Source organism: Argopecten irradians, chromosome 3 (genome assembly GCF_041381155.1).
Source record: "Argopecten irradians isolate NY chromosome 3, Ai_NY, whole genome shotgun sequence".
NCBI lineage: Eukaryota > Metazoa > Mollusca > Bivalvia > Pectinida > Pectinidae > Argopecten > Argopecten irradians.
The window spans coordinates 57735833-57753444 of NC_091136.1; the positions used below are offsets into that span (position 1 = coordinate 57735833).

General features: G+C 36.3%; 1 protein-coding gene and 1 long non-coding RNA gene across 2 annotated transcripts in view; one reads left to right on the top strand and one right to left on the bottom strand.

Moving 5' to 3' along the window:
* The window catches only part of LOC138319755 (uncharacterized), a 32040-nt gene extending 14914 nt beyond the window's left edge, over window positions 1-17126 (top strand). The window contains exon 2 of the mRNA XM_069262888.1: window positions 15874-17126. Coding sequence (XP_069118989.1) covers window positions 15874-17126 — 1253 coding nt within the window. The remainder of the gene's footprint in view (window positions 1-15873) is intronic.
* On the bottom strand, window positions 445-4785 carry LOC138319205 (uncharacterized). Its single transcript, XR_011207971.1, has 3 exons — window positions 4600-4785; window positions 3907-4117; window positions 445-1005 (listed from the first exon to the last, which is right to left on the bottom strand). It is a non-coding gene; the product is annotated as an uncharacterized lncRNA (long non-coding RNA).
* Window positions 17127-17612: the final 486 nt, after the last annotated feature.

Sequence of the window (17612 nt, forward strand, 5' to 3'; positions counted from 1 at the left end):
CACTTCTTGGAATAACTTGAATTGTTTGGTAATTTAACTAACTTCAAAATCAAATGTTTTGAAATTAACCAAATTAGATGTGTACATTGATAATGAAACAACAAGTTATACAAAGCTTCTTTAAGGCCAACATTTCTTGGAATAAATACAATTATTAAATAATCTAAACAAACCACAAAACCAAATGTTTTGATAAAGTATGTGAAACAAACATTAAATCTTGATACAAGTATGCATAACCACATGACATAATCTCTCACTTTTATTATTATTCCATATGCAATTCTTATTGCAAAGTTATCAAAATATCATATGTATTTAGTAAATATAAAGGTATGTTGTAGAATATGTCCTATAAACATTTTCTTATACATGTTTTATGTACATCCAACTAAAACGTGTGAGGCCCATTATATAAGTATACCTCTTATAATAAATATTATAGCAAGGAATGACTACAGGGATCTGAGAAACAATTACAGATTATAGTTATATTTGAACCACTGGAGTGTCCATATGTAATTGTGGAAGATTTAAATTCGTTAAAGCATGCTCTAGATGTTGCATAGTAATCTATGATAAACATTTACAGCATGGTTTTGAAGATTGTTTTATCTAGACCAGAAATACTTCAAACAAGAAGTGCAGTCCTATGACATAATGTTTTTTTCAATGTGGTAATTTTAGTGAATGTGGTATCAATCATGGATTTTAATAACTGCACTGCTTGAGCTGCCTTCTTTCACATTAAACCAATTTTAATCATTAGTGATTAGAACACCTTTAGATGTGCTTTTAAGATGGCACCATGGCGGTTATTTTAATTTCAGATTGTACTGTAAATATAGCAACACTGGGTCTATGTTATATCAGGATCATTCCAGGCAAGCTTGAGAAGAGGTTCAAAATACGTTTTCAAAATGGTGGCCATCCTGGCTTTAGGATAAATCGAAAACAATAACACTACTTGGTCATGACCAGGTCAGGATTTCAGGCAAAGTTTAGCTTAATGAGAAAAAAAAGTATAAAAAAAGATATGATAACTCACAACTAAGCATTCAAAAATTAAAATCTAAGTATTGATCAGACTATACAATTATAACAAAAACCGACACACAACCCATGTTTACATTATACTTGTCGCACAGTATCTTCAGAACAGAACCATCGTCAGTAACCAATGTAATTAGCCAATACTAACTATGTACGTTGCCGTCTGGTTCCGGGTGTAAACGGAGCACGATATATCACTACGATAAGTTTGGTTAGTAATGGAATGTATTCGTTCGAAAAATTATATCCTGGAAAAAGAGGTCCATGTGTATTAACGGTAATCTTATTATTGACACAAAACACAGAGAGACTATAGTTGAACTGTGACCTCAACTGAAGGTAAAGGTCATTGATTTGAACACATTTGGTAGCCCGTCCTCTATCATGCTACATAGGAAATGAAATATCTCTATGGCTCTTACATATTGACAAGAAGTCGTTTTAAAAAAAACCTTTTCGACCCTTGTGCTTCGAATGAAGGTCAAGGTCATTTATTTGAACATATGTTTTAATGGAAAAATTATCCACGGTGGACTGCACACGTCGATTGATGACGCATTGCCTAAAAACGCGACTTTGTTCCCAAATAAATATGCAAAACTTCTGACAAAAAAGACACTAAAAGTTAAATTTGAGGAAGCTAGACCTTTTCAGTACTTTCTGACAAAGTGGCAAAATTCAAGATGGCTGCTAATCAGTCTTATTGTTTACTTTTAATATTCAAAATATAATTACAATGTCTTAGGACAAATATAAACCCTAAATTTGAAATTTCAGAAAGATGGCTTTATAATGTTTTAAGAAAAAGCAGTAACAAACTCCTACTAACAAAATTCAAGATGGCCAACTACCGGCCTTCTTGTCCGATTCTTCCAAAATTGCAATATGCAATATTGCCTATTAGAGCGGACTGAAGGGTGGACAGGAGACCACGGACTGAAGGGTGGACGGGAAACCCTGGACTGAAGGGTACACTGGAGACCACGGATTGAAAGGTGGAGGGGAGACCACGGACTGAAGGGTGGACAGGAGACCCTGGACTGAAGGATAGACGGGATACCACGGACTGAAAGGTGGAAGGGGGACCACGGACTCAAGGGTGGACGGGAGACCCTGGACTGAAGGATAGACGGGAGACCAAGGACATAATGGTGGACGGGAGACCACAGACATAATGGTGGACGGAAGACCACGGACTGAAGGGTGGACAGGGGACCACGGACTGAAGGGTGGACAGGGGACCACGGACTGAAGGGTGGACAGGAGACCACGGACTGAAGGGTGGACAGGAGACCCTGGACTGAAGGGTGGACGGGAGACCCTGGACTGAAGGGTAGACTGCAGACAACGGACTCAAAGGTGGACGGGAGACCCTGGACTGAAGGATGGACAGGAGACCCTGGACTGAAGGATAGACGGGATACCACGGACTGAAGGGTGGACAGGAGACCACGGACTGAAGGGTGGACGGGAGACCCTGGACTGAAGGGTAGACTGGAGACCACGGACATAATGGTGGACGGGAGACCACAGACATAATGGTGGACGGAAGACCACGGACTTAATGGTGGACGGGAGACCGAGGACTGAAGGATGGACGGGAGATCACAGACTGAAGGGTGGACGGGAGACCACGGACTGAAGGATGGACGGGAGACCACGGACTGAAGGATGGACGGGAGACCACGGACTGAAGGATGGACGGGAGACCACAGACTGAAGGATGGACGGGAGACCACGGACTCAATGGTGGACGGGAGACCACGGACTCAAGGGTGGACGGGAGACCACGGACTTAATGGTGGACGGGAGACCGAGGACTGAAGGATGGACGGAGACCACGGACTGAAGGATGGACGGGAGACCACGAACTCAAGGGTGGACGGGAGACCATGGACTGAAGGGTGGACGGGAGATCACGGACATAATGGTGGACGGAAGACCACGGACTCATGTGTAGACGGGAGACCACGGACTGAAGGATGGACGGAAGAACACGGACTTAATGGTGGACGGGAGACCACGGACTGAAGGATGGACGGGAGACCACGGAATCATGTGTGGACGGGAGACCACGGAATCATGTGTGGACGGGAGACCACTGACTCAAGGGTGGACGGAAGACCACGGACTGAAAGGTGGACGGGAGACCACGGACTGAAGGATGGACGGGAGACCACGGAATCATGTGTGGACGGGAGACCACGGAATCATGTGTGGACGGGAGACCACTGACTCAAGGGTGGACGGAAGACCACGGACTGAAAGGTGGACGGGAGACCACGGACTGAAGGTGGACTACCTGATGACATATTTTATACTTACGATTCCATTGATTTTCCAATGGGTTTTTTCTAAATCAATACGCAACGTCGACGTCTCTATTGTGACGTCATGATAACGTCGAGTTTTCACGCCATTCTCGAATTTTCTTCAAAATAGTACGAAGAAAAAGAACCTACCAATCAAATAGTAGAATTTAGTATAAAAACAATTAAAAAGTAATTATAAAAACATGCATACAAATTGAGGGTAGGTATATTTGTTGGGCTTTTTTTCCAATCACAATATTTGTTGCTTTTCGAAACATTTATATTTAATTTCTCTTCGTTTTCATAGCTAAACTGGCTTTCTGATTGGTCAATACGTTTTTGAATCCGAGAATGGCGCGAAACCCCGACGTTATCGTGACGTCACAAAGACATTGCGTAAATCCCTTAAAAAATCACTGATTCACACAGTTTGCAAACAAATTGTTTTTCAAACCCAATACATGTAATATCTAAATAAACATTAATGCTTAAATATTAACAATTAAAACCACTTGAACAACACTCAAATGTCACAACCAACCTTTCGACAAGGTTTGAACAAAATTTCCTTCAGCAGAGAAGTCTAACAAATCTAACAGGAGACAAAAACAGCAAAGTTCATTGTGCCTTGAAAGCTGGTCCCTGCTTTAATGGACTCACTTAATCCGTCGTACTCGTACCAGGATCCCGCAAATTTGATCTTGGCAATGAAATGGGACCTCCTACAGATAGTTACAGCAAAAAGTGCATAACTGGAACAAAAAAGATGAAAACTACTTTTTAATGCGAGTTTATGTACATGTATACCAACAAGTAAAACCTACACTAAATAGAGTCATCTGAGATAATTAATACAGAAAATTAATTTTAAACCATACCCTTTTTGTTGATGCGTTTCGTTTTACATCTTACAATGAATGAAGGCTATGCTTTGGTGGCGGATTATCGCCTAAGTGACATAAATTTATAGTCAGGCGAATATCGGACAAAGTCAAATTGATTAGTTTTGTGACAATATAGCGATTTGGAACGTTTAAATTTTAGGTAAATTTGAATAAATAGTACATTGTAGCGGAATGGAATATTGTTTTCTACTGTTCAGATAGAAATATAATATAATTGAATATTCTCCTCCAGATTTTCAGTATTGTCAAACCATTTAGTACAATATATACTATTTTTCATCATAACTTCATTAAATGTGTATTCAATTGATACGATAAATGGTCCTTACCTCTTCTCTTGCACAGTCAGTCTTTGATCGATGTCGTTGATGGTCAAATTTCGCACACGGGATAGGAATGACACGTCAATAACCAATATTTCTGGGGCCCTGTCTTTGAATCGCCTTTGCGTGAAAGATCTTGTGCCTTTGCAGATTTTGTTCCTCCTTCAATCACTACAATCAATAAGAATTGATTTAAAGGAGGAGTGTCAATTTGGGCCCTCTGGTTGGCATGACCGATAAGCATTATTTTTTTGTTTACAGATACCCGGGGTTTAGGACATCATGATATGAAATATGATTAAGGTCAGGTCGGAGTCCGTTGTGAGTTATGGGGGGTTAAACAGGATGGATAATTTTCGGTTTTGTCCAGTTTTGTTGGAACCAAATGATATTTTTGAATGATTTTACATGCATTTATATGTTAAAAATAAAACTTTTTTTGAAAATAAAACTTAAGTGTCAAAATATAGGTCACAGTGATCTAATTTTGTAAAATGTCAATTTTGTAAGAATACTGTTCATCTGGTGCCATAATTTACCAGAAAAAATGTTATATATATATTATAATAGATTATATTGAGCAATATATATATATATAATTTGCATATTATAAACTTAGGCATAGAGTATTGTGGATGGGATGAGATTGGGTAGGGGGTACAGGGTACAGGGTACAGGGTACAAGGTATGCAAGTATGACTCGGAATAAATTTACCGACTGCCATTGGTATGAAAGTAATTGAAAAATTGCTTTTATATCAAGTAATAAGATTCCATCATAATCTATTGTAATTCACTCGAACATCTTAGGCGTCATAACCTGCGCAGGCGCAAGCCGATAGTCCGTAATAGCAACTCATGTAGTGGGTAGGGGGTACAGGGTAGAGGGTACAGGGTAGCGGGTACAGGGTAGAGGGTAGAGGGTACAGGGTAGAGGGTACAGGGTACAGGGTACAGGGTACAAGGTATGCAAGTATGACTCGGAATAAATTTACCGACTGCCATTGGTATGAAAGTAATTGAAAAATTGCTTTTATATCAAGTAATAAGATTCCTTCATAATCTATTGTAATTCACTCGAACATCTAAGGCGTCATAACCCGCGCATGCGCAAGCCGATAGTCCGTAATAGCAACTCATGTAGTGGGTAGGGGGTACAGGGTAGAGGGTACAGGGTACAGGGTACAGGGTAGAGGGTACAGGGTACAGGGTACAGGGTACAGGGTACAGGGTACAGGGTACAAGGTATGCAAGTATGACTCGGAATAAATTTACCGACTGCCATTGGTATGAAAGTAATTGAAAAATTGCTTTTATATCAAGTAATAAGATTTCTTCATAATCTATTGTAATTCACTCGAACATCTAAGGCGTCATAACCCGCGCATGCGCAAGCCGATAGTCCGTAATAGCAACTCATGTAGTGGGTAGGGGGTACAGGGTAGAGGGTACAGGGTAGAGGGTACAGGGTACAGGGTACAGGGTACAGGGTACAAGGTATGCAAGTATGACTCGGAATAAATTTACCGACTGCCATTGGTATGAAAGTAATTGAAAAAATTGCTTTTATATCAAGTAATAAGATTCCTTCATAATCTATTGTAATTCACTCGAACATCTAAGGCGTCATAACCCGCGCATGCGCAAGCCGATAGTCCGTAATAGCAACTCATGTAGTGGGTAGGGGGTACAGGTTAGAGGGTACAGGGTACAGGGTACAGGGTAGAGGGTAGAGGGTACAGGGTACAGGGTACAGGGTAGAGGGTACAGGGTACAGGGTACAGGGTACAGGGTACAGGGTACTAGAATCAGTTACATTTTTTAAAAGAGATGTGCGATTCACTTGATCTCCTTCAATCAACCAAATTGTGATAAATATATTTATGCTTAATTATTACTACCGATAGAAAAAATCAATTCCACACATTAATATAAATCTAGTATTCTATTAAAGTAATTTGATAAGATCATCGTTATTTGATCTTTATGCTTTCTACTAATTTATTTGCATACACTAGGCCTATCATACAATATTACTTTGGACTATAATGTACAACGTATTTTTTTATGACTCTAAATAACGGAACTGTTTTCACTAGGACCTTTTGAACCAAGGCCTGCTGTTTGACCGTACACCGCCCAAAAGAGAGCGACTGAATCATTATAAAAAAATCTATCAAATTCCTAGTTGTAATTTATATACAAAATCAACGAAACCATCATCTATAATCCGTGTACAGTAGATATAGATGCAGTCGAGGAATAAATACCTCTTATCGCCAACTGATTACGTTGAAGCGTGTTACAATGGGCACCGCCATTTTTTACCAAAAGTAGTCCAAAATGGTTACTAATTAGGTCCGGACATTTCGTTCCAACTCAATCATCAAAACGTTTGATATATTGGTGTTTCGATATAAAGAAAGGACCACATATATATTGGTGTATGCACATAATATAGTGATCAAAGCACATAATATAAAGAAAAAACCACATCATATAAAGACGAAAGCACATCATACGGTGGCTGATTTATGCCATTTCGTCTTTTCGTCTTTTCGCCCCGAAAAGACGAAAATTAAATATCTTAATTCTCGTCTTTCCGCCCCGAAAAGACGAATATTAAATATCTTAATTCTCGTCTTTTCGCCTTGAAAAGACGAAAAGGCGAAAAGACGAAAATTAACAAATTTAAATTTCGTAATTTCGCGGCGAAAAGACGAAAAGTCAAACACGAAAAGACGAAAGTGAAGCACGCTAATTAGTGGCTTTAATTTTCGTCTTTTCGCCCCGAAAAGACGAAAATTAACAAACCTTAAATTTCGTCTTTTCGTCTTTTCGCCTTTTCGCTCCGAAAAATTACAAATTACAGATATAATATTTCATCTTTAATTTCTAATGTACAATTATGATGAAGACCATGTCATGAATGTAGTCAAAATGTCTTTTCAAATAATATACAGTACATTGTACCTAATGATTGACTGTTATAATTAACTGTATTTGAGCAATTTCTTGGTGAAAGTCCTTCCTTTAAACTCAAAGTCTTCATGAGTTGTCTTTCATAAAAATATTTTGTTAACAAGTTGATCAGTGGTTCAAACGCTTTCAAATATTACCCGCCGACAACTTTTTTTTCAAGTTGTGTAGGGGAGGCAACTCCTGTAAGTACTATGTTTAGCATCTTAAGTTCATTATGTCCTAACATATACACGGCAATGTTTTGATAAGCGTAATTGCTAAATAGGGCGATTAGAACACAAAAAATAAGATATTAATGAATTTTAGAAAATGTATCAATCACGCTAAAAGATTTGAGGAATGATGAATCTGTAAGTGGCACGTGGCATATACATCGTGTGAGAAATCTACGTAACTGCTGTAAACATACATGTTGACTTATGTTTTAAAACTTCTAATCTTAGTTATTGATGAAGATACTTGTAATACTATCAATTTAATAAATCGATTGTTATCATAAACTACTTTGATGCTTCCATATTGAACAATTAAGTCAATATTAAGATAAAAAGATTTCAAAATGACTTCCACACCGGACCGGAAGACGAAAATTAAGGTTTGTTAATTTTCGTCTTCTCGGGGCGAAAAGACGAAAAGACGAAAATTAAGGTTTGTTCGGGCGAAAAGACGAAAAGACGAGATTTTTGAAGGCGAAAGAACGAGAATTAAAGTCGCTAATTAGCGTGTATCACTTTCGTCTTTTCGTGTTTGAGTTTTCGTCTTTTCGTTTTCGCGGCGAAAAGACGAAATTTAAATTTGTTAAATTTCGTCTTTTCGGGGCGAAAAGACGAAAGGACGAAATTTAAGGTTTCTTAATTCTCGTCTTTTCGGGGTGAAAAGACGAAAAGACGAAATGGCGCAAATCAGCCACCGTATATAAAGACAAAAGCACATCATATAACGAAAAAAACACCGTATATAAAGACAAAAGCACATCATATAACGAAAAAAACACACATACAAAACCACACAATATAACGACAAAACCACATAACATATTAAAGATTTACAACATAAGACAGCTATGGCTTTCCATAAGGTTTGTGAGGTTCCACATAGCTCAACAAGATTTGGTCTCGAGTGACATCCGTACGATTTCTCCATGCTCGAGATCTGTTAAGATAGGCCCGCAACGTTTTAAATAACTACACAGAGTTCCGGTTTTTCCTCAAATGACTTAAATTTGATCTCTAACGGGGGTTGGCCAATACTCCTTGATTTAGTCAACTTTCATAGTTTAAAACTTGTATTATCCCTTGCCTTGTGTCTACCATAAACCAGGCCGACAATTCAGAAGATCTTGATTGCAAAATAAAATGTGGACGGTTATCAGTTATGTGATATTGCAGTAACAGTACCGAACGTATACCGAAAATAATATGAATATCTATATTGTTGCCTTTGAAACTTTATCCATAAAATCAGAAATACATCAATTATATTTCTGATATATGTTTCTATATTACAGTTTAAGTGTAGATTTAAATTCATCATTTCAAAATCATGCTAAATCCTTAAAACAGTATATTCATTGTCGATCCTTTTGTATATCATACCACAGGGACCTGGCACGAAAATTTTAACCAACGGTATACATATATATATTATAGTATCAAGGGTATGAACTTGGCGGTCGAGAAAAACGGACCTATTTATTTTTTTTAAATCGTGATTACTTTAATAAATGGGTTCTATACACCATTGACGCATATCTTACCTTAAAGAGAAATAATTTATCGTTCCATTGAGTGCTTGATGAACAAAATTGGCGAAGTATTGACGAAGTTATGGCTTGGTGAATCGGAAAATTTACGAATAAAATAATCAAGGTTTAAAAAAAATAGGTCCGTTTTTCTCGACCGCCGAGTTCATACCCTTGATACTATAATATATGTATGTATAGGTTCCTACTGTTAGTTTAAAAAAAATCTTGCCAGGTCCCCGTGTATCATACCGAGATTTAATAGTATGCTATATGAACATTTATCGTATAATCCAAAAAGTAACCACATATAGTGTTCAAATGAAAATGGAATTTACTTGTATACAGGCATTATAAATAGATATAATATCTTGTACCGTTTTAAAATATACTTAGTGATATTTAAATAAGTATATTTAGTGTGGTAATGTTTTAACCCTTCTTGTATGACTATACATGTACATGTAGTTTCGAAACGGTGGAAATACATGCTTAGATTTTTTTTGCTTTTGTAGAAATTACGGAAGATTGCTATATGCCACGATTCCGTAATTACAGTACTAGTCTGGAATAATTTTTAAGGTTAAACCTTTAGTTGACATAGATCTTAGAACCAGTTTTGTTTCTGAATAAGTCAACTTCCATTATTGTTTTACCTGTGTACGACATTTATATGATAAATTTAAAGAAAAATCCTTACGGACGAAATCTATAAGAAATAAAAACAATAACTACTGACTAGTGAGCGTTTTCGAAAGCGCTCACTAGTCAGTCGTTATTGTTTTTATTTCTTTTATAAATGTGTGTGTGTAATATATATTCCTAGGTATGATCAGGGATATTTTATTTCCATTTGCTTTTACATCTTCATTTTAAAAGATGGAGATGACAATAAAAAATCTAGAGCATAGATGTACGGGGTTTCCATAATTCAAATCACAACCCAATTAACGGATGTCCTAACCTGATTGGCTGTATCTCCATTTGCCCACTTTTTATAATCTGATAATTAGCAGAATGTTATGACAAAGATTATAGTCTATTTCAGAGAAGTAAACCTGGGTTTACCTGGGTTTTACATGTGAATTTCACCTGTACTACTGTACTTATTCCATAAGGGTATCATTTATGCATAACATATACATGCATGGAAATTTTATTTCATGGAAACATCTATTAATATGTTACTCTTTTTGTAATCTCAGTTATGTTCTTGATATTGTTATGTTTAATTAAACACATCAAACATAGAATTAATATTTGGTACTAACTTCAAAAGTTCTTTTTATCTTTTTGACAAACATACAATATATACATACCTACAACTACTGTACATTAAACTTCATCTACATATACACATAAATGCTACCTAGAAAGATAGTTTATGGTAATATGTATCATATATTTTATAATATATATATAGCCTCTTTTCATTAGAAATAAACTTTTTGACAATTTTACTGAAATACAATGCAATATATTGTCATTTTTAGGGCCCCATTGTGCCGACAAAAGTCTTATTTTTATGTTCACATTGGACATCATTGGGTCCTTTACAAAAGTTGTGAATTATATGACCCTGGGATATCACGTTTCCCCCTGGGGAGGGGGTCAAGTTTACTATAGTTTATGTAGGGAAAACACATTTATGAGCATTTTTTGCTCAATTTTCATAGGAAATTAGTCAAACTTGATTAGAATTATTAGTCTAAGATATAGCATTTTAACATCCATATCTGTCCTCGATGACCCCCTGGGGGACCAGAGGGGCAGGACCAAACAGTGTCAAAATGATTAAAATTTCAAAATATACCTCTAAGTTCACAGGTTTGATGGAAGCAAATACTCTTCATAGTCAAAAAAGTCAAATTTATAAATCACTGACCAACTTCAAGGCCCAGCATATAGTGTTTATATGTCTTCAATTTGTTTCATTATTTGTTTCATTATATATTCTAATTCAGGTGACCGTTAAGGCCCATGGGCATCTTGTTAAAGTGTGATAAAAGTGATGCGCATTGATATATATAATACATGTCAATTAATCCAAATATTACATTCTGACTAAAAAGGATATTTAATCTATTAATATCTCATATTTAGTTACTATTTCATGGAGGATATTTTAGCGACCATCTGGATATTTCCAAAAAATTGCCAAAATATCATCCTTGATGAAAAATAGCTGGATTTTCTCAATGTCTAACCTATATATACATTACATGTATGTTTAACTTTCTTGTTACTGTAGAATTGGAATGTCGGGACATCAGTAAAGTTTGATATACAATGTATATGGAATACAACTGTATATGATATAATTAATTAGATACATGCATATTTATATGTGTATTGACACATGTATCATCCTACAGAATTGAACAGTTTCTTTTGATATATTCTCTATAAAGCTACATAAGTACACATGCCAACATTACAAGCATTATTTTCTTGATTGGGTTTTCCTAATAACGACAGATGTAGATGTTTTTTTTTTTTTTTTTTTTTTTTAATTTTAACTAATTCTTGAAATTGAAACAGTTGGTAAAAAACAATTTGCTCTTCCTATGACACTTCGCCTAAAACTTGGATGCAAATTTGTTCTTTATTCTTATCTCAATGTTGAAATTTACAAAGATGTAACATATAAAATATTATGCAAAATTTTCTGTCAAAATGCATAAAATATATATATAGTACTGTACTGTATATATTGATATCTCTCTATTTCCCCACTTTTGACAAACTATAGGTAGCTCAGGTAAATTAATACGGGTAGGCTCAGGTAAAAATTGTTATGAAACTGACTATAATTGGTTTTCCATTGTTCTCCTATACCAACACTTTTCTTTGTTCTCTAAAAAGTGGGCAAATGGAGAACACACCACCTGATTGACAGTAAGACAATAGCAAATACCCGGTATAGTCCACCGAATAGCAAATTGCCCGCGGCCATTTAATTGCAAGTGAGTTCGATGAATGGCGTTGTGTACATGTAAACAACATCCCGGTCAAGGTATTACATAACCATCAAACCAAAGGCATAGCTAATTATAAATCTATATCGGTGTATCTACTCGTATATCGATTAAAAATTGAAAGCGACCGCACGGTTTGGAAAAAATGGTTTGTTTTGCTTAATATCTCAATATTTTGATCTTTTATAATATCAAAAATAAATTCTTTCTACCACATGTCGAAACGTTTTACGGTATTGTAATAAATGTATCTCGATTTATTCGGTTAGCAACATACAACACAATGTTTGTAATGTGTACGTACGTCAAGCATCATATCCTTGATGCTTTGATCAAGGATTTCTTAAATTGTTACGTAAAATTTCATATTACAGTCACAAACTTTACAATTCACAATGTATCAAAGATACAGACTACAGGAAAACTGTATCTAATTAAATCTTAATCGTTGCTGAACTCCTCGACAAAAAATCCGAAACTTTTATTTTTGTGTGGATTTTCTTTCATAATCATACGAAGATACCTGCTATTAGGGCATAAATAAGAGTATTTGAAACATCGAATTTCACTCTTTTAGTTATTTATATTCGAGCCAAAGTTATTGTACGATTAACTTCACTCAAAAGTAATCATAAAAAATCGTTGATCGGCTTTTCCTGTGACCGTCGATGTAAGTGATTGCAGATCATGATCAGTTATAGTACAGCTATAAGCCGCGTACTATTATGACGTCACACAGTTTAGAGCTAGAAAATATGCATAATCGGGTGATCAGAAAATTTGACCTCGATATCGGCGGCTTACAATGCAAGTTATTCCGGTTGCGCGCGGCACGGTGAGGTTTCTACACGTGCTAATAAAGCCATTTCCAGCATAAACTGAAATTATCATTTTTTGACTGCACAAATCCTTTAAAGAGACTACATAGACGCCAAAATTTTCTTGTATTAAACTTTTTTTTCTATAAAAGAAAATGGAAGAAAAAACATATGTCCGTGTGTTCGTTTTTGAGCTATTATCACCCAAAGATACCTAGTAGACAAAGTATTGGATTTTATGGGAATTTTGCCGTTTTGACCAGATATTAAAGCCATAATTTCCTAAGGAGATGTTTGATATGTATGGATGATTGTAGGATTTATTTCCCAGTGGTCTTCTTCAAAAAATATACCTGTTTTGATTAATAAGACTACTATTTTTTTTTCTCAGAATAACAACATATTCTACCTATACCCCTTAATTCTGAGCTACAAAATGACCATTTTTCAGCCATTTTTGCCAAATTTAACCCTTTAAAGAAAAAGTTCTGGTATTAAACTTTTGTTAAAAATTTTCATATCAACTGGGAAAGGGCTGTTCTGTCTAAATCAGACAAAAAAAAAAAAAAAAAAAAAAAAATGGGGGGTCCGTGTGCTTACTTTTTTACCCCATTTTAATATTTGTTATTTTTCAGTTTTTTAGAGTAAAAAAATTGAAGTGCTCAAATTACAAAATAAAGTGACAACAGTGTATCATTTCACACATTAATGCTCAATATTTTAATGACCACGAACCCAGTACAAATTTACAGCAAAAATTAGCTCGATACAGCTGAAAACACAGGCGCAGTGATGATTTAAAGATGCTCCACCACCGACAGGCATAAATGATATTAATCATATGAACAATAATTGGTGTTTAATCGTATATATCATTAACACAAAAGAATAATATAAAATAATTTATTTCGCCTTTGGTGCATGCGCAATCAGTACTTCATTCCATAGGATATAGTGTCACGGAATTTTTTCGGGATGCAATTAATTATTTTCCATATTTTTAACTTGAAGTAAAATTAGAAGCTCAAACTTTTCAATGGTGGTAATGGTGTAAAGGAAGTATTTTTTGTAACTGAAGAAAAATACTAAATCGTCTGCTCCTGTTTTTATAGTTTGGTTTGGTTTGTTTAGTTTTACGTCCTATTAACAGCCAGGGTCATGTAAGGACGTGCCAGGTTTGTTGGTGGAGGAAAGCCGGAGTACCCGGAGAAAAATCACCGACCAGCGGTCAGTACCTGGCAACTGCCCCACATAGGATTCGAACCCGCATCCCAGAGGTGGAGGGCTTGTGGTAATATGTCGGGACATCTTTTTTTTTTCCAAAAAAATAATTTTATTAAATAATCAATTTATACATAAGAATATGTAACATACATTTAAACATTCAAAACAAAATACACAACATATTGCATGTAAATTCTTTGTAAGTATATTCACATGCACACACTTTCACTCCATTGAAATTGAAACAATGTAATCATTACAGAAGCAAAGATTAGTCAGAATATAGCTGGAGAGAAATATATATAAGTAATATGATAAGTTAAATAGAAATAAATGAATATACAATCTCCCCTCTCTTACATAAAAATGAAACTTGGACTAATTACGCATATAAAAACAAAAGTTATCACAGAATTACATTTAGTTCAGACCCCACTACACTCACAAAAGGATTAAGATTTTCAAAATATTTTGTAAATAATTGAGCGTTCAGATTTGACAGATAATAAGAAAAACTGTATTTTGTATAGCTCTTAAGTGTAGATTTAAAGAAAGACTTAATATCTACGAAACCTTCACCACACATACTTAAATTACGGCGCTTAAAGATACAGAACCTAGCGACAGCTAACATAAAGTTAACAAAATAAAAATTAACAAACTTTGGTTTTTCAATAAGTCCAAAAAGAATTAAAGTTTCGTATTTTATGGAATTGAGGATTAAAACATCTGCCTTCGCAAAAAGATCTTCTATGAGAGTAACAAGATAATCATGGAACTTTTTTAATTTAGAACATTGGACAAAAAGGTGAAGAATATCCTCAGATCGTTCTTTACAAACAGGACACAGGTCAGTAGTACACATATTATAACGAAAAAGTTTATCTCCAGTGAAAATGACATTGTGAGAAACTTTGAAATGTACTTCGACACAATTACTTGGGTAATAGCTTGCGTGTATAATTTGAAAAGCGCGCTTTAAATCAAAAGTAGGAAACACACCGGACCAGTACCCGATTGACACGGGCTCAGTGAAAGCACGCCGCACGAGTGCCTTGTAGATTTCACGTGTAGACGACGGAACAAACCGCGTGCCAGTGTCATTTATCATGAGAGGAAAGGGTTGTATACCGTTATTCGAAATTGGATTACATTGATTCTCAACATCTTAACCACCGCGGCCCGCGTTTTTATAGTGAAAATCGTAAAGTAAAAACAATTTCAGTACAAAATGGTAAAACTGTGGCTCTACTCAAAGCGAAAAAAAGACACAATTTCAAAATGGCCTCCAAAACGGCCATTTCTTAAAATCCCTGTATAAGAAAAAATCTGCTGAAAATAGAAATGTAATGTTTTGACAAAATTTGCAACTGGCAACTTGCTACAGATATTGATAGATTTTATTTGAAAATCTCATAACTTCTTTGATCTATGTCGAAACGAGACTTCAACGGGAAACCTCAGAAGAATACAACCTTAATGGACGACATTGTAAAATCCAGGTATCTTAAGTTATTTTAACCGTTTTGCGTTCCAGGAGTCATGAAGGTCCCAAGAGTTTTGGTACTACTGTGTACATTAGTCCTTGCCTTGGTTTACGTGATGGAAGTTCGACGTATAGGTCAGAGGAAGGCTGACAACAGAAACAATGTCTACATTTATCAGGATACCGCGGTATATTCTAATGTTTCACACGGAGCCGTAAAGGCAATGCTTCCGCGTGCCAAAGTCTCACAAAAGGTTGCCCCTTTTGGTTTCTCGCTTGAGAAGCTTAAGCTGGCAGTTGCCTCAGACGAGGTTGACAAAGCTGTCTCAGATCAGAAAGTTCCCGCACTAGAGAAGATGACCACTGTTGCTACACGCGATCCGTACAATGATGTCGCGCGTAAGAAAGTAAGCGTTGGTGTTTTACACGAGAATGTGACTGACGCTGTATCGATAAAGAGTCCAGTAGGTAGTGGCGGGATCATAACTTGGTCTCCGGGCTCAAGATGGACCAAACTGACGGAGCGTTGTACTGTTGGTAAGGATTTCGCTTTGAGTCACCTTCAGAGTCATATCGACACGCCTATCTTTGTGTATAAAGAGGAGGTTGACGAGGTTGTTTCGGGGTCAATACTGAAAACCGGTATATGGGAAAAGGAGCTTGTGGAAAAGTTACAGACGTTCCTAAGGAGGGACCCGGATCTGGTCCTGTTAGATATCGGAGCTAACGTCGGGGTGTTTTCTCTGATGGCAGCCAAATTGGGAAGGACAGTGTTCTCCATAGACTGTCTCACTGGCAACGTTCATAGGCTGTGCGCATCTGTTTCAGCTGGTAATTTGTCGAAGCAGGTAACTATCATCCACAACGCCATGTCAAACACGCGGGAAAATGTTACATTTGGTGGTTACCGAGGCAATGTCGGAGCGACATACGTTAAAAAGCTAGATAATAGCAGTATTGGTGGTAAGGACGTAGTCATGTCCATCTTACTAGATGATCTGTTAGAGCTGTATAAATTCAAAAAGGTCATGATAAAGATAGACGTGGAAGCATTTGAAGCTAATGTATTTCGAGGAGGCGAAACGTTCTTCTCCAAAGTACAGGTTCACTATCTCTTAATGGAATTCAAATACCATCGCGGTCGGAAAAGTGGTCAGTACGTTGTGGATTTCTTGTACAGACATAATATTGTGCCGATGTTAGAAGCCGGGATAGACCGGAAGCCATCCTCGTTAAAAGGAACTATCCCGTGGCCCGAAGATGTATTGTGGGTAAGGAAAGAATTGGAAAGTAAAGCTGTTTAAGTTGAATAATTTTGTTCTGTCGTTGTGCTTTCATTAAAGTTATTTTCAAGACAGAGGGCATTATTCCTAATATTTTAATTCCGTTTTGATCCGCACAGGGATATGATAATTAGTTAAAGTGTATGTCAACTTGGACCCATCAGAGTGCCAATGTATCATTTTTTACGTGTTAGAGATCTAGATCAAAAATCGGTAAAACCATATTCTGCATATAGTACTATACACCAAAAGGGCACAGGCGGCCAACTCAATGAAAATGAATGTTGTCATACATTTTTGGTATTCGGTGGATGGACTGAGTATATATATGACAGTCATGTGTTTTTATTTTTTTTCAGAAAATACGAGATTTGAAAAATTATATAAAAAATCGGTATATTTACCATAAAACAGAGGAAGGGACGATAGTCGCGATATTGGATTTTTTACCCCCACCTCGATTGAAATGAATTTTTTCACAATAGTATAGCTTTTTTCCTAGAGTCA